The sequence below is a fragment of the Typopeltis vanoorti genome, chromosome 3 (assembly GCF_054136105.1).
Source record: "Typopeltis vanoorti isolate ZY-2024b chromosome 3, IOZ_Tvanoo_1.0, whole genome shotgun sequence".
NCBI classification, from domain to species: domain Eukaryota; kingdom Metazoa; phylum Arthropoda; class Arachnida; order Uropygi; family Thelyphonidae; genus Typopeltis; species Typopeltis vanoorti.
The window spans coordinates 107,066,565-107,080,999 of record NC_143551.1 but is presented as its reverse complement, the minus strand read 5'-3'; the positions used below and the strand labels follow the sequence as shown (position 1 = coordinate 107,080,999).

General features: G+C 35.1%; 1 protein-coding gene across 1 annotated transcript in view; it reads right to left on the bottom strand.

Moving 5' to 3' along the window:
• Positions 1–14,435, bottom strand: part of LOC150108451 (uncharacterized) — an 89,744-nt gene that overhangs the window by 51,723 nt on the left and 23,586 nt on the right. Inside the window, exon 3 of the mRNA XM_090415852.1 lies at positions 12,173–12,232. Within this exon, the coding sequence (XP_090271978.1) occupies positions 12,173–12,232 (60 nt within the window). The remainder of the gene's footprint in view (positions 1–12,172; positions 12,233–14,435) is intronic.

Sequence of the window (14,435 nt, the reverse complement as noted above, 5' to 3'; positions counted from 1 at the left end):
CTCTCAGCAACTCTTTTTAATATCTACTTAAATGAAATAATAATAAAATGGAGTAAAAATTTACATCAAGGAATTAAACTTTCACCTACAGTTAACTTAAACACTCTCCTCTTTGCAGACAACCAAATAATAATTACAAATTCTGAAGATAACTTACAGAAAGCTATTTTAAATCTAAATGAGATATCCAAAGATTATGGTATGATAATATCAACGGAAAAATCAAAAACTATGGCCTTTAAAGGACAAGATCCAGCAAGAACTAAAATAGTATTAAATAACAAGATCTTAGAACAGGTGAATTCATTTAACTACCTAGGATGTATGATCACTTATGAAAATGAAAAAGATATAAACATAAAAATTGCAAAATATTTAAAAATAACAGGAGTAATTAACTCTATATTTAAAAAAAACCTAGTTCAAAAACAAACCAGGCTAAAAGTATACAATACATTAGCCCTACCGGTCTTAATGTATGGAAGCGAAATCTGGACAATAAAACAAAAAGACAAACAAAGATTAACAACAGCAGAAATGAAGTTTATGAGAAAAACTGCAAAGTATACCCTATTTGATCACAAAAGAAACGAAGATATTATGAAAGAATTAAACCAAGAACCAGTAATTGAAAAAATTAAAAAATATAAACATAGATGGATGGAACACGTTCAAAGAATGAAAACAGAAAGATTACCAAAACAAGCCTTAAAGTACAAGCCATTATGAAAAAGAAAACCAGGACGTCCTCTTAAACGATTCAACGATGACTTCTAAGGCCGGAACAGGCCATACTAGGCCTAAATCCTTGATACGTATGATGATGATGATGATCATCATCATCATCAAATTCCTGCCATGTACCATCAAGGGGTGTGCAGGATATGATAGTACTACACGAAAAATATACATCATTATTAACTTCCTATCTACAATTTTCCTCCAAATCAGTCTGTTACCTGTCAAGACTCCAACATTATCAGAATCTTATATTTCTAAGGCACTTTTTACCATTTCAATCCACCTATATCTTGGTCTTCCTCTGGGTCTTTTTTCCTACCAACCTGGCAGAGAACACTTGTTTTGCTAATTTTGCTTAAAAAATGATGGTACAACATGACATAATTTCTGAAATAAGAATGGATCTTTAATATCCCCCATTTCTGTTTATTAAGGATCATTTTACATCTCAAAAATGAAGACAGGATTTTTGATAAAAGTGAAAATAAAATGTTTGTTTTCAGTAAATATAATAAAATTATAAAATATTAAAAGTGGAGCCAAGAGGCTTAAATTTATCATTAGTAAGATATTAAAAGGAGGATATTATGGATCCATCTATATTTTATAGCCAAATGTAGAAAAAATTAACCAGATCTAATGTAAACAACAATTTAATAATTAATTTGTAATTATTATGTAATTATATTAATTAATAATTATTATATCTGTATTTTTTTCTCCACTACAGGTCATGCCAGTAGAATAAAATAAATAGTGATCAAATCATTGTTTCTTTAGCTTACTGTGTGAAATGTAACTCAGCTTGTCCTTGTATAATTGTATATATTCCAGATAATGACCTTAATATGAAGGTCGAAACATTGGGAAATTAAAATAGTTATTTATAACATGGTTGTAAAGTCCATAATTTTTAAAATGAATGGGTGTTTTTCAAACTTTTCTGATCGCAACCCACAAATAGCTTGATAAGCAATAGAGGTAGTAAATACCAGGCAACAGTAACAAAGGTGGAGAAAGATCCTAGCACTTCACCACTTTCTGAAAATATTTATTTTGAACCCTCCAATCATATCAGATATTAAGCTGGTAAGAATAGATATGACAATTTGATCATCATCATCATCATCAAATTCCTGCCATGTACCCTCAAGGGGTGTACAGGATATGATAGTACTACATGAAAAAAATTACATTATTATTAATTTCCTATCTACAATTTTCCTCCAAATCAGTCTGTTACTTGTCAAGACTCCAACATTATCAGATCTTATATTTCTATCGTCTAAAGCACTTTGTACCATATCAATCCACCTATATCTTGGTCTTCCTCTGGGTCATTTTGCTGCCAAGCTGGCAGAGAACACTTGTTTTGCTAATCTTTCCTCGCCCATTCTGTTTAAGTGACCATATCACCTGAGATTAGCTCTGCTAATGCATTCCTGGATGCTGACAATATCAAGTTCTTTCCTAATATCCTCGTTTTTAATATGATATTGCCATTGATGCCATCTGTTCACGCCTATAATCTTTCTCAGGACTCTCGTATCTGTGGTCTCTAGTCTTTGGTCAAGTGTTTTACTTCTGACCCAACTCTCAGATCCATAAGTTAAAACTGGTTTGAACACTGTCTTGTACACAGCTAATTTAGTGTTCCGACTAATTTCTCTCTTATTCCATATGAATTTATTCAATTGACTTCCCACCATACCAGCTTTGCTGATTCTGTTGTCAATTTCTATATTTAATTTACCATCTTCAGTAAAAATCGTGCCTAAATAGCTGAAATGTTTTACTTGTTCCACAGGTTCTCCATTCACAACACAGTTGACATTTTCAATGATTCTGCCTATTTTCATTGTCTTTGTCTTTTTATTACTGACCTTCATACCATATCTATTACAACAGCTATTCAATTTAGTCAGAGAATCTTGCAGACTTGTAGCAGATTTATTTAGAAGTATAACATCATCCGCATAAAGCAAAGAGCTGACATTAACATCTCCATTTTTGATATCATGTTTAATACCACTTTCCTTCATAATGTGATCCATATAGATAATGAATAACAGAGGGGATAATGTACAAACTTGTCTCACACCAGATTTAACATTAAACCATCTTCCTGTACTTCCTTCAATTCTAACTGCTGACTTACAACTCAAATAAAGACTAAGTATTGCTTGATATAATGCCCCATTGACACCATATAACTGCAGCATATTGAATAGCTTCTCTCTTGGCACCTTGTCATATGCCTTTTCCAAATCGACAAAACTTAAATACAGATCTTTGTTATATTCCCATGCTTTCTCGACTATTTGTCATAAAGTGAAGATCTGATCCTGACAGCCTCTATTTGGCCTGAATCCAGCTTGTTCTTCACCAAGCTTTTCTTCCACAATTCTTCTCAACCGTTTCTCAAGTATACTTGCATAGATCTTGCCAGGAACACTCAGTAGGGAAATACCTCTGTAATTCTCACATGCAGTTTTATTTCCCTTTTTATATATGGGTACTATTAGAGCTCTACTCCAATCATAGGAAATTCGTCCTGCTGTCCAGGCTTTCTGAACTATGCAGTGCAGCCACTGTAAGACTCTTATACCATCATACTTCAGCATTTCTGGTCGAATATCATCTACTCCTGCTGCCTTTCCACATTTCAAGCCTTTGATGGCTTTTTCTACTTCAAGTATGGATATGTATTCCTGACTGCATGCCTGGTCAGTGTTTTTTTACCACTGTGCTGTCATCACTGCTTGTTTCATTTAGCAGTTTTTCAAAGTAATTACTCCATACTTCAAGGATATCTTTTTCTCCCATTTTCATGTCACCTTTATCATCTCTAATTCCTTTTACAGCACTCTTTCCTCCATTCTTAAGCTTCTTCAACAACCTCCAGAATATTTTGCCACCTTCTTGATATTTATTTTCTATATTCTTGCCAAAGTCCTCCCATGACTTTTGTTTAGCTAGTTTTACACAGTGTTTAGCATTCTTGCATTTGTCTCTATATTCTCTAAGAGCACAAGCTGACTTATTTGACAGGAATTTTTGATATGCTTTCTTCTTTTCCTTCACTGCCTCTTTAACTTCCTGTGTCCACCAGGGAGTTCTGATTTTTTTATCCTTACAGACAACCTCACCACATGGCTCTCTGGCAGAATCAATCAATGTTTTCTTCAGAGTTTGCCACTGAATCTCCAAAGTTTGATTCCTGTTCTCAAACTCTTTCATTTTTTCTTCAATAATCTTTGTGTATTTTAGTCTACAGTTCACATCTGAAAGCTGCTCAACTTTTATTCGCTTTAAAACTTTCTTACATGTTATTCTTTTCAATATTAAATTCAATTTTATCCTGCTCAAGACTAAATAGTAATCACTTCCAATTTCAAATCCTCTGTACACTCTGGTGTCCTGCACCAGGGAGAAAACATCATTATCAACAATAACATAGTCAATGAGACTTTTCTTATTCCTAGCCTCTTCTCTCCATGTGAATTTGTGCACATTTTTATGTTGGAATATGGTGTTAGTAATAACCAGTCCATGTCCTGAGCAGAAATCCAACAGATATTTGCCATTATTATTAGCTTTGCTCTTTTCTTCAAATTTTCCCAAAATATTTTTATATGTCTCACAATCATTTCCTACTCTGCTATTTAGATCCCCAACAAGGACCAACGTTTCATTTTTCATTGTGTCAGTTGCTTTTTCTAAAGCTTCAAAAAACTTCTCCACTTCTACCTTAGTAGAACCTTCTGTGGGACCATAGGCACAAATAAGTCTCATTGTCCAGTTCCCCATTTTCATATTTGCCCACATTACTCTACTTGAGACTGACTGCCATTCAAGAAGATTAGCCGCGTATTTTGTGTTGAATACTATGGCTACTCCTTCTTTTCCTTGATTGTCATTGCCTGAATATAACATTTTGTATTTATTGCTCAGAAAGATCTCACCAGTTTTTTGTCATTTTTGTTTCAGTTACCCCTATTATGTCGATCTGGTACTTATCTAATTCCTCAGCTAGCTCCATTTCTTTGCCATTCAGGCTTCTTACGTTGATAGTACTGATCTTAACTCTGGTGATGTTGAGTTGGGGTTTGTTTTCAGATTTGTTCCAGTAGCTGACTTTTCGCTGTTCGCCCTTGTTCCCTGGCGAAAACAACGGGGGCCTTGTTTAACCGGGCATCGCCCCAGCCAGACATCATGAAATTCTGTTATGTTGTACCATCATTTTTTTTATTTTGGTTTAACCAATAAGAATACAATTTGGTCGGCTAAATCCCAAATTGCCAGCCCATCCTCGTTCGTTCAGTATCCAAGTAGATACCCAACAGGGTGCACCACGAGAAGGTGAGGATTGGACATTAGGTCAGAAGCCCTGGTCAGTTCTCCGCATTCCTTTAAAGGCTATGTGGAGGTCTCCTCTCAGTTATACAGCTTTGACCCTTGATTTTAGTCAAAATACCAAGATATGAAAAGTGTAGTACCCATTCACAAAACAACACATGCCCTTACTACATATAATGAAGTAAAATTAAAAAGGAAACAAAGTTAATATCAAACATGATTTTATTAACATTTAAATAAAATATCAAAAAAAGCTAAAACAATACAAAAACAGAAATTAGGAAATATTTTATTTAATGCAACAGGTGTACTTGCCATAAAACACAGAAGGACTCTTTTTATTCACAGGAATAAATAATTTCAAGACTGGAATGAAAATGTTCCTATAGCAGATAAACCTCCCCTCTCCAACAGACACCATACTACAAATGCAAGAAAAAAATGTCCCTTTATGTATCACTGCCTACAATATGTAGACAATTACTCTATATACTAAATGCAGTGATAATTAGGGTAAATTAGAGACAGCTGGATTGAAAACAACATTGCACAATGAAACAAAGTATTTAACTAAATGCATTGTCCTAACAACCTATTTCAATATTTAATTTGCAAAAAACATGGTCACATATCAATATATTCATAATGCAGTCATTGGGTGCAGAGACCAATAGATTTATTAAAAGCAAATATATATAACTTGAAATCAGAATTGCATTTGATTTCAAGAAAATGAGATTTTCTGTATTATAAAAACAGTTCAATACTAATTTTACGAATAAGATTTAATCGAAAAATATTCAAACTAGTAGTATATGTTTTCAAAACTTTGTAAAAATGCATCTACTCAACACAGAAGAGACATAATATATCATCAAGCAAGTTCCTGCTTGAAGTGAAGCATGCAATATGACTCCATCCAGCATGAACATGTTAAAGTATAAATCTGTTGAGATAAATACTGATATTTCCTTTTCTATTTATTTCATTAAAAAAAAAAATGGTCACTAACAGGTTGCAACCACCTGCAACCTATTAGTGGGGTGGTTGCCAAAGATATTTCCATGGCAAATGTTCATCGGAAATAGCATCAATAATTCCCCCACTCAATACTAAGTCCGTTGAAACATGTGCAGCTGCCCTCCCAACATCCCCTTCACAGTACGCCTCGAAACCCACAAAACAAGTTTCTTTTCCTCCTCCTTCATCCTTGCTATTGCTGTATTGTGGAACAGTCTTCCTCCTTATGTGTTTCTCAAGGAATACAATATAAAGGCTTTCAAATCAAATGTAAAAAAGTTTTCTCCTTTCCCAACCCACATGGTAGTAATGTACTAATTAACCAACTTCTCATGTATGGGCTCAACATTAAAAAAAAAAAAAAAAAAAAAAAAAAAAAAAAAAAAAAAAAAAATTTTCTCTCTCTAGTATATTTTTGAAACTTTACATTCGTTCTATATATGACTATAAAATATACAAGGGTGGTCTGAAAAGTTCTTGGCCTCAACCATAGATGGCAACACTATCAGCAAGATTTATTTCTTTGCTAAGTTGGTACATCTGTCATAAGCATCCAAGTGAAATTGCAAGTCATTCTATCAAGTAGTTTGTTTTATACAGCTTTCTGAATGCTAAATTTCTTTGAAATTGATAAAATTGAGTATTGTGCGGTTATAAAATTCTTTGTAAAAGAAGGCTTAATGCCAAAAGAAATTCATTTGAAGTTCATAAAAATTTATGGGCACTCTTTTCCTTCGTTTTCGACAATTAAGAAATGGGCTTCCAAGTTTAAACATAGCCGTATCAGCCTTGAAGATGATCCATGTGAAGGATGTCCAAAAAGTATAACACCACCAAAAATCATTGATCAAGTGCACGGGTGGTATTGGAAGACCGGCGAGTCAAAGTGCGTGAAATTGCTGAGACTATAGACATTTCAAAAGAACGTGTAGAATATATTTTACATGAAGAATGCAAATGAAAAAGCTCTGTGTAAGATGGTGCCGAGCTTGCTCACAGCAGATCAAAAACACCTTTGCATGAAAATCGCATGAACAGTGCTTGGAGCGTTTTAACATGAATAAAACTGATTTTGTGCATCGATTTATTACTATGGTTGAGACTTGGATTCACCATTACACACCAGAATCCAAACAGCAGTCAAAACAGTAGACAGAAGCCGGTTGTTCAGCACCAAAGAAGACAAAGGCAGTTCCATCAGCAGGAAAGGCCATGGCATCAGTGTTTTGGGATGCTAAAGGCATATTGTTTATTAATTATCTTGAAAAGAGTAAAACAATGATCGGAAAATATTATTCTGATCTTTTAACCAGACTAGACAAGACAAAAAAATTCATGAGAAAAGACCTGGTTTGCAGAAGAAAAAAATCATCTTTCATCAGGACAATGCACGTGCCCAAAAAGGTGTTTTTGGCAATGGGAAAATTAAGGGATCTGCACTATAAATTGTTGGAACATCCATCCTGTTTCCCAGATTTGGCTCCTTCTGACTTCTATCTCTTCCCAAAACTAACTCTTCCTCGCTGGTCAGTGTTTTTCTTCAAATCAAGAGGTGATTTGCAGCTGTTGAGGGGTATTTTGCAGATCTTACTGAGAACCACTGCTAAAAGCATAGAAATGGAGGAAAAAGTACTGTAAAAGGAATTAGAGAGCTGATAAAGTTGACATGAAAATTGAAGATATCTAGATGTTGGCATAATTACTTTTGAAAGACTGCTAAATGAAACAAGCAGTGTCAGCATGATGGTAGTAGTAGTAGAGTAGATGAAATTTGGCCAGAAATGCTCAAATATGAAGTTATAAAAGTTTTTCAATGGCTGCATTGCATAATTCAGAAGGCCTGATCAGAGAGTCGAATTCCAGAAAATTGGAGCAGAGTTCTCATAGTACCCATCTATAAAAAGGGAACTAAAACAATGTGAGAATTATAAAAGGTATTTAGCTACTGAGTGTTCCTGGTAAGAAAAATTGCAGAAGGGAACCTTAGTGAAGAACAGCTGGATTCAGGCCAAATGGAGGTTGTCAGGACCAGATTTTCACTTTAGAACAAATAGTTGAGAAATCTTGGGAATATAACCAGGATTTGTATTTTAGTTTTGTTCTGAAAAGGCATATGACAAGGTGCCAAGATGAAAGCTCTTCAAAATGCTACATTTGTATGGTGCAAATGGGGTATTATATCAAGCAATACATAGTTTCTGTTTAAGCTGTAAGTCAGCAGTTAGAATTGAGGGAGGTACAGGAAGATGGTTCAAAGTAAAATCAGGTGTGTGACAAGGGTGCATATTATCTCCATTGTTATTATATATATGGATCATGAAAGTGGTATTAAATCTCATTAAAATTGGTGATGTTAAAATTAACTGTTTACGCATATGTTATACTTCTGAATAAATCCAGCACAATTCTGAAAGATTCCCTGACTAAACTGAATAGCTGTCGCAATAAATTTGGTATGAAAATCAGCAATGACAAAGACAATGAAAACACCAACTGTATCCTGAATGGTGAACCTACAGAACAAGTAAAACATTTCAGCTATTTAGGCACAATAGCTAGTGAAGATGGTAAATTAAATATGGAAATAGACAAGTCAGCTGAATAAATTTATATAGAATATGAGAGAAATTAGTCAAAACACTAAATTAGCTATATAAACCAATTTTAACTTATATATCCAAGAACTGGGTTAGAAATAAAACATTTCATCAAAGACTAGAGACCTCTGATATGAAAGTTCTGAGAAAGATTTAGTAGAGTGAATAGATGGCATAAAAGGCAGTACCACATCAAAAAATGAGGATATTAGGAAAGAACTTGACATTGTTAGATTCAGGAATGTATTAGTAGAATAATCTCCAGTATTTTCACTTAAACAGGATGGGAGAGGAAAGATTATCAAAACAAGTATTCTTGGCAAGGTTGGTAGGAAAAAGATCCAGAGGAAGAGCAAGATGTAGATGGATTGATAGAGTAAAATATGCCTTACAAGACAGAAATATACGATCTGATAATATTGGAGTCTTGACAGATAACAGATTAATTTGGAAGAAAATTATTGATCAGAGGTTAGTAATGATGTAACTTTTTTATGTAGTACTATCATAATTATGCTGTATATCCCTGAGGGTACATATCAGGAATTTTGATGATGTAATGAGGAAGGAATAGGAAAAATATGTCGTTGGTTGCTGCTATAGGCCAGGGAATGTAAGAGGTGATATAAATGCTACACATTAGCATATGCTCAATGAGTAGAGGACAGATAATTATTATGGGGCTTTCAACTACAGGGACATAGAATGGAAATAGGAAAGGTCACATGGGCTAAAGGAAAAATGGAATTTATGCAGCTATGAAAGAACAATTACTTAAGGACTGTATGTGATGGAACATACTAGGGGACTGAGAGTGCTGGATCTTGTGATTGCATCACAGGATTTGTCTATAACAATGGTGGCCACATTGGCACCAGTTATGAGAGTAATCATGTAGTTTTGAACTGAGAGGGAAAATAAATGTATAGTTTTCTTGCTAAAGAAAGTTTACACAAGGAATTACACAACTGGTAATTATGACAAACTCGGGAAAACTGTTTGGAGAAGTGGCATGGAATGACAAACTGCATGGGAAGGATGTTAGTAGTGCATGGGAAATGGTCTCGGGAATGTTTGAAGGAAGGGATAAGCAAAGTGCATACCTTGTCAGGAGGATAAATATAGTCATAATTAGATTGATGAGCATGATAAGCATGAGCTTAGTGAGGTCAATCTGGAGAATTTAAATGTCCTCTAGAAAGACTTGTAGAGAACATTTAAAAGAAAGATAATTAGCAGTCTCATGAGCAGTATAAAACACGGGCCAGAAGGTTGACTGGTATGGTAAGGAGAAATGAGTACAAGGTGAAATTAGCTGAGTTCTTTAAGCATTTTAAGTAAAAGGGAAGAATGGCTATGATACAGAAATTTGATGAATGCTGATGGTAGGGATGTGACACTGTGCAAAGGTGTATTATCCAGATGGATGATATTGCAATAACAGATGCGACAAGGGCTGATATTGAAACAGAGGTAGATAAAGCAGTGTACATGATATTATAGAACCTTGATGTGAATACAACTATAGAATTAGAAGGGATATCAGCTTGCATATTATGAGAATGTACTGGAGTTAAGTACTGGCAGCATCTTTGACCAGATTGTATTGTTTGAGTTTCAGCTCTGGTAGAGTCTCAAGAGAATGGAAAGAGAGAGAGAGAGAGAGAGAAACAGTTTCATTAAATAAAGGAGGCTCCTGATTGATAATTTTCTACAGAAGTAGAAAATTATCAATCAGGTAGCACCTAAAGATTAAAGAATCAGGAATGGGTGGATACAAATTGGATACTATATGTGAGACAGCATGGTTTTGTGAAGGGTAGGTCAAACCTCAGTAATTTACTCACTTTTTATAATAATATAACAGTTGAGTCGGATAAGGGGAATGGTTTCAGGATGATACTGATATTGAAGGAAAGTGACTAACATGGTAAGGAAGGCAAAATCAGATTACAAGAACTAGCTGAGTAAGCCAAATGAAATTCTAAAGTTTTCTTCCATTACGTCGCAAGTAAAAGGAAGAATGACTATGGAAGAATAACCTTAATAAGCCTTCCTGTGCCCCCCCCACACACACGCACCAGTAGTGGTACCCTGTGGTACCTCAGACAAAAGAAGCCCCAGAGATGAAGCACAAGTAACATGAAACTAATGTCTCAAACAAGGCATCCAAAGGTACCAAACCTCCTGGACCACTTGCATTAACTATGATAATTACAAAACTTAAAAAGCTCCATGCCAGCTCAATCGTTGCCCAGAATAACAAAGATTGTGTTGCTTGTTTGGGTAGAGGGCAAGCTTCAAAAAATAAGTTACAGTCCCCTTAAACAACACTCTCTCTCAAGATATGTTCCTTAAACATAGAAGGACTAATTACAAAGTAGAAGAAGTGGAAAGGATCCAGAAGAGAGGAGAGGCAAGTGACCAAGATGGTGGCAGGTCTATGGAATGCTCCTTATGAGGATAGATTGAAGATTTGTGGGTTATAGAAACTGATGGAGAGGAAGGAAAGGGGGAATATGATAGACACATAAATTACTTAAAGGTTGTTATAGGATTGACATAGATGAAATTTTTCAGTATGTCTAATATGGGGAGAACTGGAGATGATCCCCGGAAATTAAGAAAGAGTTAGCTAGTTAGCAAGGGCATGAGCTAGATTTTTTGCTTAGAGGGTGGTGAATGAGTGGAATGGGTTGCCAGAATCAATTGTGAGTGCAGTGTAGGTGCATGAGCTCAAACTAAAGTGGACCCTCCTGCAATGAGTCTACAGACTGAATGGAGGTATCAATAATAATAATAATAATAAATTCAGTTTTTTTGTTTTTTTTTTGAAGAAAAAGGCAGATAGCCTTCTTTCTACCAAAGAAAACGTGTTTGGCAGCACTGCCTAGATTATCATCATCCCAATGAAAATGGTATATATAGTTCTATATTTAAGGCACTGTTTAGAGAAGATCTTTACGCTTGGGATGTTTATGCATGGCAAGATTTCAATAATATCAATTATGTCAATAATTACTATTTGGGCTCTTCCAGATCAAATACACAATTCCTAAATATCTATCATATTTTTCTTTAAAAACCTTCACTAAAGATGCACTCACAACATCCACTAATAATTCATTCTACACACACACACACACACACACACACACACACACACACTCTCTCTCTCTCTCTCTCTCTCTCCACAAACCACAAGAAGAACCTGGATCTCAAATGCTTTCTAATTTACTCAATTTCCAGCGATAACCCAGATTTCTTCTCCACCTACCACTAATTGTAAAATCTCACTTGTGTCTATGCTGTAAGATCCCCTTACTAACTTATGTTTCTATTATGTTTCCTCTCTTCCTTCCATTACTCAAACTTTGAAAACCACATTCCCTTGGTCTATTCTCATGTGCACAATTTCACAGGTCCTGATATCTACTGTTCAGAAATATACTTACTTGGGTAGGATTTAAGAGGTTCATGAATCTCTTCTTTGGTGGTCATAAGGCCAATGTTTCCTGGGGGAGGCAAAAAAAAAAAACTTCAATATTTTCCTAAACAGTTGGATGGAGCAATTTTTTTTGTTTAGTATTAACGAAATTTTAACAAAAGCTAGAAATATTAACTTATTTCTTATTCAGTTAGCATTTTTTTAAAATCAATAAATTCTGAGACCAATTAAAATGCATTCATAATCATCAGTTCCTGATATATACCCATAGGTAGCATAGAGGATACTATAACAGTGCCACATGATTATGTTTAGCACTCCAATATTATTATGAGCCTGGATAGGTCACTCAGTAGAGCGTTAGGCTTTTAACCTAACATTTCAGGGTTCAATTCCCCTGTTCGGGAGTGGATAATTTTTTTAGTGACGCCATGGTTTAGTTGGTTAAAACTCCTGACTAGTAAATAGCAGATCATGGATTTGAATCCCAGCAGTGCCAGATAAATTTTTTAAGACCTCTGCAGCGCAATTGGAAGAATGCCGACCTGGTGGCCGAGTGGTTAGTGTATCTGCTCTCCAACCAAAAGGCTGCGGGTTTGAATCCCACCGTGGGCACGGATGCTTGTGATTGTCTGTGGAAATACTAGTGGTGGTGGTGGTGGGCAGTAGATGCTGTTGGTGTGGTTGCAGTTAGTTGTAATTGGTGGAATGAGTGGTGGAGATGGAGAGTTGTGAAATAGGTGTCCTCCCTTGATGAGTCATTGGACTCCCTAGAGGTGTCACGTAATAATAATTATCTCCAAATAATTATGACTGTACATTGTACCCTTCGATTGGAAAAGGCCTAAGTTCAATTCTCGTTGTGATGGGAAGAATCTTTATATGGATTTTTTTCAATTGAGGGTGAGTTAGCCAATCTCATATGGAGGTAGTAGGGTTTTTTTTCTCCTGGAAACTTGAGTTTTTCATCCTGCATAGAGACAATCAGCCTTTCAAGAGCACACGTAATTTATAGACAAAAAAAAAATATATATATATACACACACACACACACACTGGTAATGGTGGGCAGTATATGGTGTTGATGTAGACAATGATAGCAGTAGAGGTTCGGTGTAGTTGGTAGATGGAATGGTGAAGACAAGAGAGTTGAAGAGTAGGTGTCCTCTCTCGATAAGTCTTTGGACTCCTTGGTGGTGTCAGAGAATAAATAAATAAATAAATTTGTTATATCTAATGTTTATAACTGAAGCCATTATCTAGCTTAAGAAAACAGAGCAATATCAGAGAATAGATGATCAATAAAGACTAACTTCTAGTTTTAAAAATTATACAAAAGATAAACCTTCTTGAAGAAAATACTTTTTTCAATCAAGTTATATTAGTAAAATAATATTGTCCACAAAAAACATGTCTTAGATATGTTATAAAAAGCAATTTGATGATAGGAGAAAATTTTAACAATTCCTGGTGAGTGACTACGCATAACTACACTCTCACTTTTCACCATATTATTTATTTCTGCTGTTTCTGGGCCATTTCACTTTTCAAGGGTTCCACTAGAAAAAAGTAAGAAGATTCCATTCAACCCTTAATTGGACAGCTGGAGTGGATAATATTCCACTGTAAAAAAAAAGCAGCAAATCTGACATGCGAGTAGGTAATACCTTTACTTTTTTGCCAAATAGCTGGTATACCACCACCTTTCTTACTAAAAAGAAAAAATTATTTTCCAATGCAGGGATTCTGGTTTATTAAGACCCATGCCTGTCGATAAGTATTATTTCACTATTGATATGCAAGTCCAGACTGTTCAGGTTCAAGGTACTGAATATACGACTTGATGTTTCACATGGCTAAGGGAATGCTCCAGGGAGTTAATGGCATGCTTGGTTACCTGTTTAACAAGTCTTGCAAAAGGATAACTTCCAAATAAGTTTCAGTAGGGAAATACCATGATTAGACATATTACTTACAATTATAATAACGGAATTAACTCACATAAATTCTTTATTAGAATTTTTGCCTGAGTATCACAGGCATCATAAGTACAAGTACAAAGGCTAATTAAACAATAACTGACATATTCACAAGGCTCTTATCCGGTTAGAAGAACACAAGTCGTATATTCAGTACCTTGAACCTGAACAGTCTGGACTTGCAGAGCATGCCATCATAGAGTTCATTGGAACAAGACAAAAGTCATTCATAAAAGTCGGTTCCTCATGGAACGGCTTTACAAAGAAACATGTGAAACGTTACTTCACTCC